The sequence below is a fragment of the Strongylocentrotus purpuratus genome, unplaced genomic scaffold, assembly GCF_000002235.5.
Source record: "Strongylocentrotus purpuratus isolate Spur 01 unplaced genomic scaffold, Spur_5.0 spur5_scaffold_17, whole genome shotgun sequence".
Classification (NCBI taxonomy): Eukaryota; Metazoa; Echinodermata; class Echinoidea; order Camarodonta; family Strongylocentrotidae; genus Strongylocentrotus; species Strongylocentrotus purpuratus.
In genome coordinates this window covers 2,061,022-2,077,298 of record NW_022145602.1, presented here as the reverse complement: position 1 = coordinate 2,077,298, position 16,277 = coordinate 2,061,022, and the positions used below count along the sequence as shown (strand labels likewise).

General features: G+C 39.7%; 1 protein-coding gene across 3 annotated transcripts; it reads right to left on the bottom strand.

The window, feature by feature from the left end:
- Positions 1-781: 781 nt before the first annotated feature.
- On the bottom strand, positions 782-15,270 carry LOC100889696. Of its 3 annotated transcripts, none has more exons than XM_011680738.2 (4): positions 15,210-15,270; positions 8,901-8,975; positions 8,318-8,382; positions 782-5,923 (listed from the first exon to the last, which is right to left on the bottom strand). In XM_011680738.2, the coding sequence occupies exon 4, from the start codon at positions 5,765-5,767 to the stop codon at positions 1,526-1,528; it is 4,242 nt and encodes a 1,413-aa protein (XP_011679040.2). In that variant the 5' UTR covers positions 5,768-5,923; positions 8,318-8,382; positions 8,901-8,975; positions 15,210-15,270; the 3' UTR covers positions 782-1,525. The 3 variants fall into 3 exon arrangements, with proteins under 3 accessions (XP_011679040.2, XP_011679039.2, XP_003723757.2); XM_011680737.2 differs by lacking the exon at positions 15,210-15,270 and adding an exon at positions 15,058-15,198 and having other exon boundaries at positions 8,313-8,382; XM_003723709.3 differs by lacking the exon at positions 15,210-15,270 and adding an exon at positions 15,058-15,198.
- Positions 15,271-16,277: the final 1,007 nt, after the last annotated feature.

Here is a 16,277-nt window from a genome sequence, read left to right as displayed (position 1 = left end):
ACTGATACAAGCAATATTGAACACATGGTACACAATTTGAAGGAATACACAATGAACTGTTTGAGAAGTATCTTCTTTTTGAATACGGCTGTAGACTCGACAGAAGTTTGTAATTATACTGGTGCAAACAGTGTTCTACACGAGATAGAACTTAAGGATAAAGTTGAGTTCTGGTCATGCAATTGCATTGTGAATGAAACATGTGGAATCGTTTAGAGAAGGTTGATCCTGTATCATATAAGTATTGATGTGTAGGTCTACTGCAAGGCTCTGGAGTCATCAAAATGATAAGAAATTTGGCCCAGTCTTGGTAAAGTTACAAGCACTGTACAAAGAAAGATGTATATGGGACTACACAAACATGTGACATAAAAAAAACGTCCCGATTTGTATGATGTTACTTGCCATATTTCGAATATTAAGGCATTTGAAGAGCCATGCTTTTCAGGGAACATTATTTTATCTGATGTTCTTCCACACTTGCACAATACAAGGATAACGCTCACAAAAAATATTGTTCACCTCTTCCCAGAACTAAACCTTCTCTTTAAAAATACCTGCATGTTCGTATAAAAGGGACACCCCTTTTAGCTTAGACCATGGACCTACCATAACAAAATATTAGTTTGATTGTCAACATTTACTAATACTGATAATAATGATGGGCAAAGTGCGACATGTTATGTCAATCACAATAAATTAGGTCAGGGGGCCAGTTTCTCGAAAACGTTTTAAGTCTAGGTTCGTGGACATCCCATTGAAACGTGCGTTAATTCTATAACGCACGTTTCAATGGGATTTCCAAGAAGTAAGACTTATTTACGGTTACGAGTAACTACCCCGGCAGGCAGCTTTTTGTGAACAACATAGATCAATTTACAGTTCAAATTCCAAGCATGGAATAGTACATGTATGTTATTGTTATATAATACATGCATGACAAATGAGTGACAAACACGGCACTTATAAAGTATTACACTTTTCTTCCGCATTATGAGTTGTATAAACTTCATCTATGATTTTTTTTTTTTTAATGCAAAGACTTTATATTTTATACACATCATACCGACAACAGACTTAACAAAACCAAAAATATATCAAACCGAATCTCCGATGATCAGTTAGCGGTTAGTCGGTTAGCGGTGTGATCGAGGTATGGTGAGAGAAGAAGCATTCATCATGTATAATGTATACTCGTGTATGTAAACTGGTTCAAGTATAATATTCGAGCTGTGCACTGTGATACAAACACAAAAGTGACAACATCAATACCGAGTTGAATGCAATACCTCAGTCATGACGTCACACCGAATCCAAACCGACCAATTATTGGCCATTCAGTGAAATGTGATGTTATTCGGCCTGTTGTCGGTCTACTCTTGTGGGTGGTATCCTTAGACGGTATGGAACAACAAGTATAGTTACTGGAGTATATCTATTTCACGATGGCCCATTTTTTTGTAAGCAGGCACCCTTTAAGTACTTTATAATCAGCAGTACCGACAAGATATGCGAATATTTTTAATCAGAAAAGGTCTTCTAAATCAGGATTGTTTTGTCTCTGCATCACTTGTTGATGCCGTTGTCTCTGGATGTTTTCAAGCATCGACTCCTGTTCTTGAATCCGTTGCTTTAGAAGACGCATTTTCTCGGCTCGCGACAAATACTCTGTATCGGAAATCTTCGGGAGCTCGCCAGTCCCATCGGCTGGCCTCGCATCGGCAAGAAGTCCTGTCGGTTTGTCACTCGGATGGCAAGATTCATCATCGGTATCTTCCGGATCAGTTGGAATGTCTGTCGAATCAGAGTCAGTATCCGGTTCGGGTTTGATCGTCTCGTTTTCGGCAAGATTCGGGCTGGGTTCGACAGGGTTCATTGGCTCGTCGTCATCGGACAGCGGTTCCGATTTGATGCGTATTTTTAACACCTTCTTAGGAGTGCGAGTATCTCGTTGGCCATCTTCCTCCCTAATACATTCAACCGTAGTGTTACCCGATAACCTGACCAAGTGCGGAAGTTCGATGTCTTTCTTCAACACGACCACTGCACTAGCAGACGGTTTAGGTGACGGCTGTTGAGAGGAGCAGGTGATCTCTGCAGATGAAACGTCGAAGTCCGAAGATGATGGTGAAGATGTACATTTCCGTCTCTTCTGAGGCGGCGGAGAATATGGCCTTGTGACTTTCCTCTCGCGCCGACTCCTCCGTGGGCTGGGTGAGTTGACCCCAGTATTCTCTGTGGATTCGCATGTACCCTCCTGTCCGTCACATGGTTCAGAACTCCGCGAAACCTGCTTAGCTATAGTCTCATTATGGTCTCTGGCAATATTAGCTATAGTCTTATCACGGTCTCTGGCAATTTCCGTGGGATTGTTCTCAAGTTGGTTGATTGCCGTGGTTGATTTTTGAGTGTATACAAACGACCCATCGTGCTGGGATACTATGTTCTTACCACTATTAGGGGATTCATTAGCTCCTAATATTACTATTTTCTTAGGATCTGTCCTGACATTTCTTTCAACATGTTCTGGTGAAGATTTAGTTCTCGTTCTCACTATTTTCACTTTGGCGCCAGATGGCAGAACTTCGGTTCTGACATCGACCACTTCTTTGGTAGCCGACAAATCTCCTAGGACGGAATTATCTGTATAAGCACCTATACTAAGATTAGAATTGCAATGTATCAACGGGGTCTGACCTGATAAGGCTTTTGAGACTAGAACAGGGATTCCTCCGGGCACTTGCAAGATTTTCCGCTGACCATCGGGGCCAAGGACAACATAACGGACTAGATTCGTCCTTTTGGGTAGCAACAAAGGCGCAGATGTTCTTGGTAATCTTGGTAAACCAACAAAAGAGACGCACGGTCCCACTAAGGTACCATCTGTCTTATCGGAAGTATTCATCACGAACGGTAACATTGATGATGGTGAGGACTGAGAGGGCGCCCGAAAACGTAACATACCGTCTTGATCACCTACGACAGCAGAGGTTTTATCACCTAACTTTAAAGGTGGTGCCATAGCTATATCGAGATCTGTTACACTCTTGCGTTTTGTCTCTGTTGCCGCACGTGACTTAGATCTTGTGATGCGAGTTTCTCCTTCCCCAGCGTTGGAGGCAACTTTCGCGGCAAGAGGTTTATAACAGCCAGCAGTCACTGTTATCGTTTTCTCAAGAGTAGAGTTTTGTGTCTGTTGGGTTGAAGCTGTTTGATCGGTAGATGGTGGTGCGTGTGTCAACCTTGATGGAATAACCGTTCCTAGCGAATCAATCACAGTGTTTCCAGCTGTCGGATTATTTGTATCCATCCTTGCTTTAATGATACCTTCGATCGCATGGTCTGTAGGACGGGCACTGCTTATCGGTGCTGATAGCGGGACAGCTGGGTCTTCATCGGGTTGACCCAATTTTAGAATGGAAAGTGCCTTGAAGACATTCGACGTAGTGGCTGGCAAACTTTGAGCTTCATCTGTGATGTTTCCGACGCTCACTGGCGTAGGATATTTAACGGTGATCACTTCTGGGGTAAATGACGCGCACTTTGCAGGAATGCTAAACTCTGAAGGCTTGTCATCTTTCGCTGCTGATTCCCCAGATACGTTGGCAGTATCGGAGGGATCCAGTTTCAATGGCGGTTTATTCATTTGTGAATCGATCAAGGAAGGAGTCGCGCAACTTGCGGGAGCAGACTTTTTCACCTTCGATACGTTGCCAGTATTGGAAGGATCCAGTTTCAATGGCGGTTTATTCATTTGTGAATCGATCAAGGAAGGAGTCGCGCAACTTGCGGGAGCAGACTTTTTCACCTTCGATACGTTGTCAGTATTGGAGGGATCCAGTTTCAAAGGCGGTTTATTCATTTGTAAATCGATCAAGGAAGGAGTCGCGCAACTTGCGGGAGCAGACTTCTTCACCTTCGATACGTTGCCAGTATTGGAGGGATCCAGTTTCAATGGCGGTTTATTCATTTGTGAATCGATCAAGGAAGGAGTCGCGCAACTTGCGGGAGCAGACTTTATCACCTTCGATACGTTGCCAGTATTGGAGGGATCAAGTTTCAATGGCGGTTTATTCATCTGTGAATCGATCAAGGAAGGAGTCGCGCAACTTGCAGGAGCAGGCTTTTTCACCTTCGATAAAGGCCGCAAAATAGAAATCCCTTCTTGAGCAGGTGTTTGTGGTACACCCAGACGAAAGAGGACCTTCTTCTTGTCCGAATCATTCAACCTCTTTGTTACATCATTAATGACCTGCTTTGGACCCTGCAGCACCATATTCTTGATACCCTTCTCTTTCATCATAAGCTTCAGGTCTTTAACATACTCGTCCACTGATGTATAACGTTTCTTCCGACTTTCTTCATCGCCTGAAAACAGACTGGAAGTCTTACTATCATCGGCTTTGCCCGCTTTGGATCCCGCCTGGACTTTGAATAGGTACGTTTTCTGGTTACTTGTTTCTGGAAGTGATTCAGACGTCGTTGTCTTCAACTCAGAGTTCTTACGAATAACATCATTAATCCTTGTTGTATCAAGTCCTTTACAGTCCACAGATTCTCCTGCGAGTCCTTCACGTCCTACGCTACTTTCTGCACGGGTTATGCTAGAGGCGCTGGATGGGGTAGACATATTTGTCAATAAAATGCCATCCTTGGGATAAATCCCTTTCACATCCACCTTTAAAGGTACGGTCCTCGGTTTAATAGTACATTGAGAAGCGCTCGATGTGATAGATGTGGTAGATGGGGTTGAACACCCTGTGGGTTCACTGCGAGAAGAAGTACACATCTGACTAGTTGGCATGGGGGGAATGAGATTCGGGTTTGTCGTGAATTCTTCTTCTTCACCAGGCTTCTGTGTCTCAGATTCACAAGCCATTTCTTTAGGTGTTGAAACCTGTGTCTGACGCAATCTATTACTTCGATCCTTGACATCAAATGCGAAAGCCACTTTACCACCAGTTTTCCTTCTTCGCGTTTTTTTAACCCCTCTTGTGGGAAGCGCAGAAACTGGCAATACTGCTCTCTTTGACTCAGGGAAGGACAGTAGTTCGTCTAACATAGAAGACCCGCGTGTCTCCTTTCGTCCCACCTTCATGGTGCAGTATTGTTTGCTTTCGATCGAATCATCGATTCCCTCTTTGACCTTTGCCTCGTGACCTTGCTTATCAGCCCGTGTTTTGATTTGTTGCGTTTGTGATGTGGTTTCCCGCTTGCTAAATTTATCTCCATAAAACATAACTTCACCTTTTTCTTCCTCGGCGTTAGCGGTTTCATCGGCACTAGCAGTTTTTTCGGAATCCTCGCCATTAGCAGTTTCCTCGACACTGTCCTGACAACTATTAACAGCAAAACTTTGATTTTGAACAACACTGGCCTTACCGAGGGAAGTTGGTGCACTTCTCTGAGTGGATGAATAGAGGTCTGTATGAGGCGTTGACTCTGTCCCGTTCGCTATCTCATCTGCGCTGTTAAGACCCAGAAACTCTTCTGCGCAGTCATCAGCTGTCGACAGGAAACTTTCATCATAGTGGAACTCCGAATCGTTATCGACATCATCAAAGTTTTCGTGCTCGACGTCGGAGAGCTTTCGCAGAGCGGGAACCTCCTCGTCAGAGTCTTCTATCCATCCGTCATCACTACCTGGTTTATCCGTGATCATAAACGAGTCATCGTCGAGATCAACAGCGGGTTGATCAGCAACCACCTGCAAAGTAGGGTTCTTTTGATCGGACTCTAGACTAGTGGTGATTATCTGAGACTCCATGATGACTTACTTCTGCATGCAATCTTGCTTGGACGGTACCGAGAAAAGGTGGAAGATCGGGCGTACGGGAGCGCTGTAAAGAAGCATACATTTCCGAAGCTGTAAATCACAGCGATGAAATATGCCTGATGTCATGTATGGCCGGTCGCATTTCGCCTGAAGAGAAAACAAAGCGAGAAAAAACATATCAAAATTTGGGACAATATCTTAAACTCTGAAAAGAAAAGGCAGCTTCGTTCTACAGTTTTATGAAGATTAATGTTAGACAAAGAAAGAAAAAGCAAGTAAATAACAATACAATAATACCAAGTTCCATTTCTGAACAATATTGTCTGTCGGTCCAGAAGGGTAATAATATTGAAGTGAAACGCAATGTCTTAAAGTACGGTTAACTTAATATTGTCCGATTACTCATAAATACATGTTCATAATATTTACATTAAACTGGCTGGATTGGCAAAACAATGAAAACACACACACAGACAAAAAGAAATTGACTGTTTTCTCTAATTTCTTTATTAATTCACATGCAGTAGGTCTATATAAGTTACAGCAATGAAGTAATGTTCAAGTGCATTTCTTTTCCAGAAAGAAAATCTTTTTTTTTTACAAAATCAAAGAATGAATAAACAAAAAGGGGCATTTTTAATAGCATCGATTAACATCCAAGCAGGATACAATTGCAACAAGGAAAAAAAATATATATGTATATGGCAACATCCCTTGTTTGCACAATTAGACTCATCGTGATGTGATGTTGCTATACAGTGCGTCCCAGAAAAAAACGAAACCGAGAAGTATCGATGTTCTATCATAACTTCATCACAACTATATTTAATGAATGATACATATTTGGAAAGCTTAGAGTCTCCTCTTTCATGTGATGCTACTCAGATAATGCATATTTCGCGCATGAGTGATTAAAAGCAATTTTAAGGAAGGAAACCAAAAAGACATTTGGCGGGCGGTATCTGAATTTCGAAGAAAAATTCACATTTCAAGAAAGTTGAGTTTCTGCCCTTTCATATGACACCTCAATCAGGAAAAATGAGCGAGGAATGACAAAGTTCTGTTTGTTTAAAGTAGTGCTTGCATTTCCATAATTTTATTAAACGAATTCGTTTTCACTGGCTGCCTGCCGTATCAATAAACGAAATTAACAAAAGACTTAACTCCGTTTCGTTGACAATCAGCCGTAGACGAGAGTCTTCATGCATGGCTGATTGTCAACGAAACGGAGTTAAGTCTTTTGTCAAATCTGCTTTTTGCTACGGCAGGCACCCAGTGAAAACGAATTCGTTTGTTAAAATTATGAAAATGTAAGGGCTACTTTAAGCAAACAGAACTTTGTTATTCCTCGCTCATTTTTCTTGATCGAGGTATCATATGAAAGAGCAGAAAATGAACTTTCTAGAAATATGAATTGTTCTTTGAAATTCAGATACCGCCCGCCAAATTACTTTCTGATTTCCTTCCTTCAAATTGCTCTTAATCACTCATGCGTAAAATATGCATCACGTGAGTAACATCAACTGAAAGAGGAGACTCTAAGCTTTCCAAATATGTACATTCATTAATTATGGTTGTGATTAAGTTATGATAAAACATCGATACTTCTCGGTTTCGTTTTTTCTGGGACGCACTGTAGAAACGGATTGATCTGCTCGAAGTTTGTTGCGCTATTGTTCTCTGAAATAAAAGCGTGCGCCATGTCCTAAGACTTAAGATTCATATTCTACGTCCCCCCCCCCCCCCCCCTCTTCTATCTCGTTACTTCGCCACGTCTCGTGACGATTTCAGTGTCATGTGCAGAGCTGTAGTCAGTACTCGGTATCTGTTTCACTATTAAAGCGGGACTGCACTAGTACCTGTAGCTACGTACGCCCTCTATATAGAATGGATATACACTTTACGCTTTGACAAATCCATAATTATTTGCAGTACACATATTTAGGTAGCTTATAGATATCTAATTGTATCTCATGTAAAATGATGTTTGCACTAGAATAAGTAGGCGTACATACTTCTGTCGAGTCTACAGCCGTACAGAAATATATTGCATCCAAGTTTATGACATGTATTGAATATTGTTTGTATCAGTTTTGCTTTGACATTTTAGACACCTACAGTTAACAAACTAAAATATTCATACCCTTACTAATTATGTTTTCTTGAGCCCCACTGTACAACTTGTAGCTACTTGCTACCTCCCCCATGGTCCTCTTTATCTTATGTTAACTGAAAGCCGATTTGATGAGAAAACCATCTGTCAGTGACCATGCATGGAAGTCTCTCCTGGCCAAACTAGTACAGACAGGCTTTAATATTTAATTATTTACATATTCAAATTACATTTAAAATTAAACTATATTTACATGACCATTTGATTAATACATTTGACCGATTTGTTCCTATCATCTTCTTTCATTAAATTCTATTAGAGAAATGTGAATTAATCGGATCGCTCACTACGCGGTTGGCTTAAGTACTAATTAGAATATGATGACGACAAACAACCTAAACTAATAATAAGTAGAACACATACATCACCTGATGCGTGCTCACGCACTGTCGAAGATAAGGAAGATGTCTAGATGCAGTGCTCATAAGAGATCCTAAAAGAAAGAATATTATTTTACCATGATTAGGTTTCTTTCGCATATTTATTTACAAAAGTAGTCAAGCAAATAAGAAAAAAATAATAATATTTTAGTAACCACCTTAGTTCCAATTCCAAGGTTATCACTTGTTAAATTGGACATAAGAAACCTTTGATGTATAGACATCATAATATTTATTTTCTAAGATGAAGTTTATAGAGTTTTTTTTTTGGGGGGGGGGGTGGGGGTGGTGCACGAAGGAACCCCCTCCCCCTCCCTTATCTGCCGAAGGCACTGCACACGTCTTAATCAGTAGGCTACTTGTGTAACTTGAGTTTTGTATAATATCTAAGGCGGAAAATAACTTCACAGCTTTCTTTTCCAGTTTTACTCACGTGCGGGTTGATACGCAATTACTCAAATTTGTACTATAATCAGAATAACTTATAGTTTCTTTGACAAGACACATTTTCAAGAGCGTGGTCAGTACTATCATCTTCAATTCACATATCTTCGTATTAAATGAAAGTCACCTCTTAGCTTGAAGATTAGCGGAACGCAGGACGGCGTGTGAATCTTCCGTGTGGTACTACGTCTAGTAGCATGTTCTGAAACATGAGAGCAAAAAGAGAGAGTTATTTAAATGGCAATCCAGTAATTTCATTTGTATGAATGCGGACAACTAAGAGAAAACAGAATGGTGAGATTTTAAAACAAATAACCAAAAGTAAGATTGTTATAAGTGTTTGAAATATGTGATCGCTAAATATATGCGAATCGCAAATTGGCAAATTGGCAAATTGGCAATTTGGTCGCTGGATCGTAACGTATTCATGGGCAACTCTCCCAAATTCCGTGTACAAAAAAATATCATAATTTCTCCCAAGGGTGTCGATTTGTATCCGTGGTTGGGGGGGATGATAGGTGCCAAAATATTTTCGGCAATGGATCAAAGCAACCAAAGTGGTAGAAGCGTGTGGCAAGTTGCACCCCTCCCAAGCGCGTAGCCAGGATTTAATTTAAGGGGGGGCGGTAGTTAGCACACGAAGCGCGGTTCCTAGGGGGTTGGGTGCAGGGAGGGGGAGTCCCCCCCCCCCCCGCAAAGCGAGGAAGCTTTGACGTTTCACTAAATTATTAGAGAAAGAAGACGATTCGTTGGACCGTTCTCGACTCTTAATCCTTGTTTGAATTAAATTCTCCTTCCTCCGCGCGTAGCGCGGTAGCTCTGACGTTTCATTAGATTATTAAAGAAAGAAGACGATTCTATGTACCATTCTCGACTCTTATTCCTTGTTTGAATCAAGCTCCCCTTCCCCCGCGCGTAGCGCGGAAGCTCTGACGTTTCATTAGATTATTAAAGAAAGAAGACGATTCGATGTACCATTCTCGACTCTTAATCCTTGTTTGAATCAAGTTCCCCTTCCCCCGCGCGTAGCGCGGAAGCTCTGACGTTTCATTAGATTATTAAAGAAAGAAGACGATTCTATGTACCATTCTCGACTCTTAATCCTTGTCTGAATTCATTTTTACCCAATCCTGCGCGAAGCGCGGAAGCTTTCACATTTTATTACATTATTAGAGAAAGAAGACGATTTGTTGTATCGTGTCCTTCATGAATTCAGTTTCCCCCCTACCGCGCGAAGCGCGGAAGCTTTAATGTTTCAATAAATTATTACTCTTTATCCTTGTCTGTATTCACTTTCGCCCATTCCGCGCGTAGCGCGGAAGCTTTCACGTTTTATTAAATTATTAGTAAAAGAAGACGATTAGTTGTATCGTGTACTTTGACGTTTCATTTGATTATTACTCTTAATCCACGTCTGAATTCAGTTGCCCCCCTAACAGCTTTGCCCTGTTCGCTAAATTATTAGAGAAAGAAGACGATTCATTGTACTGTTCTCTATATTAATCCTTGTCTGAATTCAGTTTCCCAACTGAAAATAAGTTGTGACATAATAATCTTTCTCCAAAAATGAAAAATGTTTTAGGAAATATCAGGAAATAAAATGAGTGAAAAAAATAAAAATAAAGATACAATGACGTGAATTTTAAAAAGGGTGAACGGAAACAACATAACAACTAGTGAACTATTTTATAAGTCATACTAATGTCCGAAAATCTTTCTCTTTGTCTCCGATCTCATCACGAAATCGTCACAGAGTTCATCTATGTTTACACTGTCCAGGATTGTCTGATGTGCATTGCAGATTGCTACTTTTGTGCTTCGCGCTTAACATTTAGCTCGTTGCTTTTGATGCTGCGTCTTTGCATTTGGCGCACTGCATTTCTATGATATGCTGTTGATTGAACAAATTGAATAAATTCATCAATTCCTGATGAAGCCGTATGAGCGAGAATTCAATTTATTCTTGTCTCATATACGGTTGTCTTATTAACTTCGTATATAATGTATGTATTATGAAAATGAGATAGCAAAATGTGTATATTGATGGTCATCTTGCGAGTAATAACAATTAACTACTCTCATCGGACTCTCATCATTAATTTTTCTCTTCATTTAAAAAAATAATTTTATGGTGAATTATTGGGGGGGATGATTGTACAGGCCATCCCCCCCACCTGAAATATTGGGGGGGATATATCCCCCCCATCCCCCCCGGGATCGACACCCATGATTCTCCCCTTGGGCACTAATCAAAATATGTTGTGGGCGGCATTGTCATTAAATATTCTCTTAATAGATAACAAAAACATCCAGATTCATACATTTTTTAAGAAGAAAAAAAAAACTTTATAGGAACAAATAAGAAGTCCGGCGCCTCGTCACAGGGACACTGCCGATTCCCTAATGTCCATGATTACAAAAACTATAGTGGTGAGCCTTCATAACATTCATAACTTTATCAAAGTCCGATTTGGATCAAACTTTCACCAGTCTTGTCATGTCATTTTCCAGCTTCCTTTTAGAACAGTTTATTGTTAAGTTTTGATTTCCCTTTAAAAAAACTAAAAGCTTCTTGGCATGTCTGTATTTATTTTCTTCTTCACAAAATAAATAACATATAGCAAATTTCCCAGTTTGGCATCAATTAAGGGCGAAACTGACATTAATAATGTTGATAATATTTATTAGCCCGCTATTTGTGGGCGGGGTTGGAAAAAACAAATAGTGTCCCCATTTCATGAACGCCAATACCATATGTCGGCTTCAGTATTACAAGAAATATAAAATATCATGTACAGCTATAAAAAGGGAGAGTTACATGTCCCATCGGTCACACTGGAATTGCCCGTCAAGTCGCGGTCAGTTCGAACGTAGTTCTTGGTCTTCATATAGACCGTTTGGTTTACTAGACCATTTGCTGGCCTGGTTAAACGCGACGCACCGAATTGATAAAATCATGGACCGAACAAAGCTTGAATTGTAATTGCACTCGGGGTGTTTGAGTAAAATTAATCCTACTAGTAGATATGGTTGAAATGTTACATGATATTATATAGTTTCTGCTTAAAAAACATTTACCGATCTGAAAAATGAAGAAACGACTCTAAAAATCCTGGATACCTAGCAGAATCTAAGTATGACTGAAATCACCGACTAAGCTACAAGGGAAGGTACTATGGTATCGTCGAGAAAACAGATGGAATTACAATAAACGTCGCATTATATGAAAGGGATAGTTGAGTTCTATTTTCAGACCGCAAATGCCTTTAAAGTGCATGGTTATTGCTCTTATTCTTATCTTTGAAATTTATAGTGCCCTTTTAGAACCTAAAATTACTATGAAGGTCATTTTAGACCCCAAAATGTGTGAAATTTTGTCAATACGATCATACCAATTCAGCTCCACTTGGTGACCGCTAATTAATTATTTAATTAAAAATAAAAAAATACACGAGCCGGCTAATTGTGGGGAATATAAGCAACACGAAAATGCCAACAAAAAGCCAACATTGGCATTGGCTGAAATACGACGTAAAAGGCGTTATTCGTTTGTTTTTTTTTCAACGATTTTTTCAAATTTTTCAAAATATCTAATACTTGTGGTGGTACACAAGTATTAGAAATCGTTATATTTCAGCCGTCTCTGAACCGATTTTGATCAAACAAAGATGATTTTGTCATTTAAATATTATGTTCTTTCGAATTTGACACTCATTTTTTTATTATCTCACAAAACAATTTTTTGTGTAGCGCCCTCTGCAACAGAACTCAACTATCCCTTATATGAAGTTGAGGTTGTTGATGATAATATTCATCTTGGGACTGATATTAATTATAATCTTCATTTAAATGAAGATATGAAGAAGCAATTAACCAATCTAGAATAGCAATGTGTAATCTTGATATTAAAGCAAAAAGAAACGAAAATGCTTGCCAAATGTGCCATTGGATGTGCAATGGTATTGGTAGGCCTATACCCATTTAGCTTCGGGGTTTTCAAGATTTAGGTTGTTTCGAAATGTTTCAAGATAAATTTCTGGATGCTTGCTATAGGCTTGAATCGTGCAACAAATTATACACTTATGGTTAATAATATAATATAGGGTTTACTGGTTAGGATAAACATCTGTACATTGAAGGTCGAAATTGTCTTATATTATTTATAGGCTTATACGTCAGATAGGACATTAAATGTCCCATTTGCAGCCAACATCACTTTCTGTGGAACTTTGCAGGAATTATGAACATGTCACGTAGACTATGTCCTATCAGTGAAATTTAAACGTTAGCAGCGTCCAAATATTCAAATTATGCAAGGAAACCGTTTTCTTTCTAGATTTCACTGTCAGACACTATTGGGTAACTGACCGAGTTGTTTTTCCTTTGGTAATAACATACATAAAATGAGCTGTGAAGAGTACATGAGCATTGACATTGTCTACATCAGTAACCCAATTCTTGTAACAATGGCCAAACTCAAACTGATTGAATCTTTGCGCAGCACAGAACGTTTTGAGGGAAGTTCTAAACCCTCCCCCCCCCCCCCCCCTCCCCACTCCGGGGTCGGAATGACCGCATGCGTGTTATCAAAATGTCCGGTAAAGGGGTACTTTTCGTGCGACAAAGTCCGGCCCGAGAATTGTAAGAAAAGGGGGTGTATTTGACTTTTCACCCGGAGATTTCTTTAAAAAGGGGGTGTTTTTTTCTCTTTTTCTCTCATCTCTTTGGACTCCTGAGAAATGATTCCGAATTTAGGGGGGTCTCCAAGGCAGGAAAATCCCGAGAAAGGGGGGTTCGGATTTCGGAAATGTTGGCAGTCCTCAGATAGGGGGTGCTTTCAAAAAGAGGGAACAAGCATACGCGTACCCTAAATAACACTGAGTGGGGGGGGGGGGGTTCTAAATCAGTGTTATTTTTAAATTTAACCTTTTCATTTTTTGTTCTGGCATGCAAATTTGTCATAGTAGTCTACCTTTAGGTGATAAATATTTCACAGGAATGTGGAATGTCTAACTTACGTCAAATCAAACTATTAGTTGTGTTAATTCATCAGTTGGCCTTAGACTGGGTGATATAGCCCCCCAAAAGGGGAATGAGGAGGTTTATGTAAATCGCTCAATTATAGAATATTCAAGAGAAAATGTGCTTTTGAGAATTATGGTTGGAGCTAGGGGGGGGGGGGGGGGGTACAGTTAGGTGTCCGGACACTTATCATGCACATAAAGCCTTCTCTTTCGCTCCAGATTGAACGAAAAATAATCATCGAACAGCACTCATCATCACGAGTATCCGTTACGATATTGTCAACATATTCTTAGAACTTCTGAAATATTGCTTGCAAACTTCTTTAACTTCTTATTTATTTATTATTTGAATATTTCATCAGAATAACAAGATAATCCTGGTCCTAGTGAATATTAAACGTTAACCCTCAAACATAAAAATGAATTAATCATAATACATAGGACTAGATCTATATAGGTCTATTCAGAATTGTTAAAAAAAACTCATGAAGTCATGATACAAATATTTAGCGACCCATTCGATTGTCATTGATTTCAATTATATTTTGTTCGCTCGTGGGTACCATAGCAATAGTGTTAATAGTTTGGTCGATAATTTCAGTCGTTCGTATTTCGAGCAAACGTAACTCGACGGGCATATTGAATAGGTTGTACAGCGCACACCGTACAGGGGGCGTTGTCATAACTCACACAACTGGACAACACACACTAGATTCTACTCACAGTTACACAAACACACACTTAAACAAAGACACATACACACACACTTCCCCTGTGTAAAATGAATCTAGGCGCTGACCTTGTACCTGTATGTACCTGGCCGGAGAATTGCGCAAGCGTATATAATGCTGAGAAGTATTGTTCTTTTCATGTACACACACGCACGTAGGCTGTATGCTGGAGGGTGTGTATCCGGACACTTACCAAAATAAAGCCGTCACTTTTGCATGCATATAGCACTGGCCGTGATAAAGAAATGCACTTGATAATGTTGTCTAACATATGAAACTGTTACGTTGACTTGTTCAACCTACTGTTTGAAATGAACTGCCATATTAACAACCTGTCTGTAGATATCAAGTCTATTGTATATACACTCACATATGCACACAAAATATGCAGCGATAATCAGATGTATCTGCATGCGCAGGCTCGTTGAATTGTCTCGCAGAAGCACTCCTTATAAAATAAAGAATATCCACTGCGATCAGGAACAAAAAATAAACAAATAATTGATTATAGATTCTAAATCTTACTTACAATGAGACTGCCAATGACAATGCAGAATCCATATTGGCATTACGCAGACCTGCATTACGTCATTCTGTGCTCAGACTCAGTCCCACGACATTGATCTCAATTCTTCATTACACAACATGCAGTAGACCTCTACGCATAATACGTACACGCACCTTGTTATCGCGATCACACGTTGAAGATGATGTTTACATTACATGAGGCTCGTTCGCTACTATTCACCGTACCTAGCTAGCTGTATCTTCTCTGTTCTCTTTGCCTGCGCTGCGCTTAAACTTGTGTGCGCATTTAATAAGCGTATTAATTACTAATATACAAATGCGCTTAATCTTCATTTACATATGCACATGGAAAATAAAAATGACAACATAATTGGTATTGTGCAAAATTGTGAATGCAGTGCATGCAGGGTTTCTTTTAGATTGGTGCCGCCGCTTGCGGCGAGTTCATGGTGCGCACTATCTGAATAAACCGAGTATACACTGCATTTATACATTACGCACAACAGGGTCAAGTGCGTTTAATATTTGTTTTATAAATAGCAACGCATGAAACGAAAGTCTAACTTTAGAGTCTATAGGTTATGTTGGTTCTAGAAAATGAAAAGATAAGACCTTGCTTCTTGCTCAGCTCTACACGTACCCTGCGCTGGATATCGATCTTTAGCGTGCAATATCATTTTTGACAGCGCTTTTTTTTTTTGGCACGATCGTGTCATGTGACCCGTTTTGCCCAATCACGATGCTTAAAATACTAGAGCTATTTGATATAAGACAAAAGATAAATATAAAGAAAATATCGAACTCATGACATTTTATGTGCCCATACTTAAATTAATGAAAACGAAACATTATTTTTGACATTTAAAACAAAAAGATTAAATGTGTTTGGACATAATCGCATATGGAAACGTTTGCTTGTATTTGTCTCATAAAAGAATTTGAGCACGAACTGACTCCCACACGGTGTTGAGTGCTCAGGGGTCACAGGCCACTGGCTTCATTGGGCAGGTAGTTCCATTATGTGAATGGGTAAATTAACTATTACAAAATGAGGGGACACATTACATTGTACAATGGGGACACACATTGTTTTTATTGTGCAGAACATACTCTTTTATTAACTTACTTATTGCATAAAACTATAAAACCAAAATGCATTTTGTATTCTAACAATTGGAGTACAAAGAATGATAGCAGGTGAATGAAATGCTTCAACAGCAA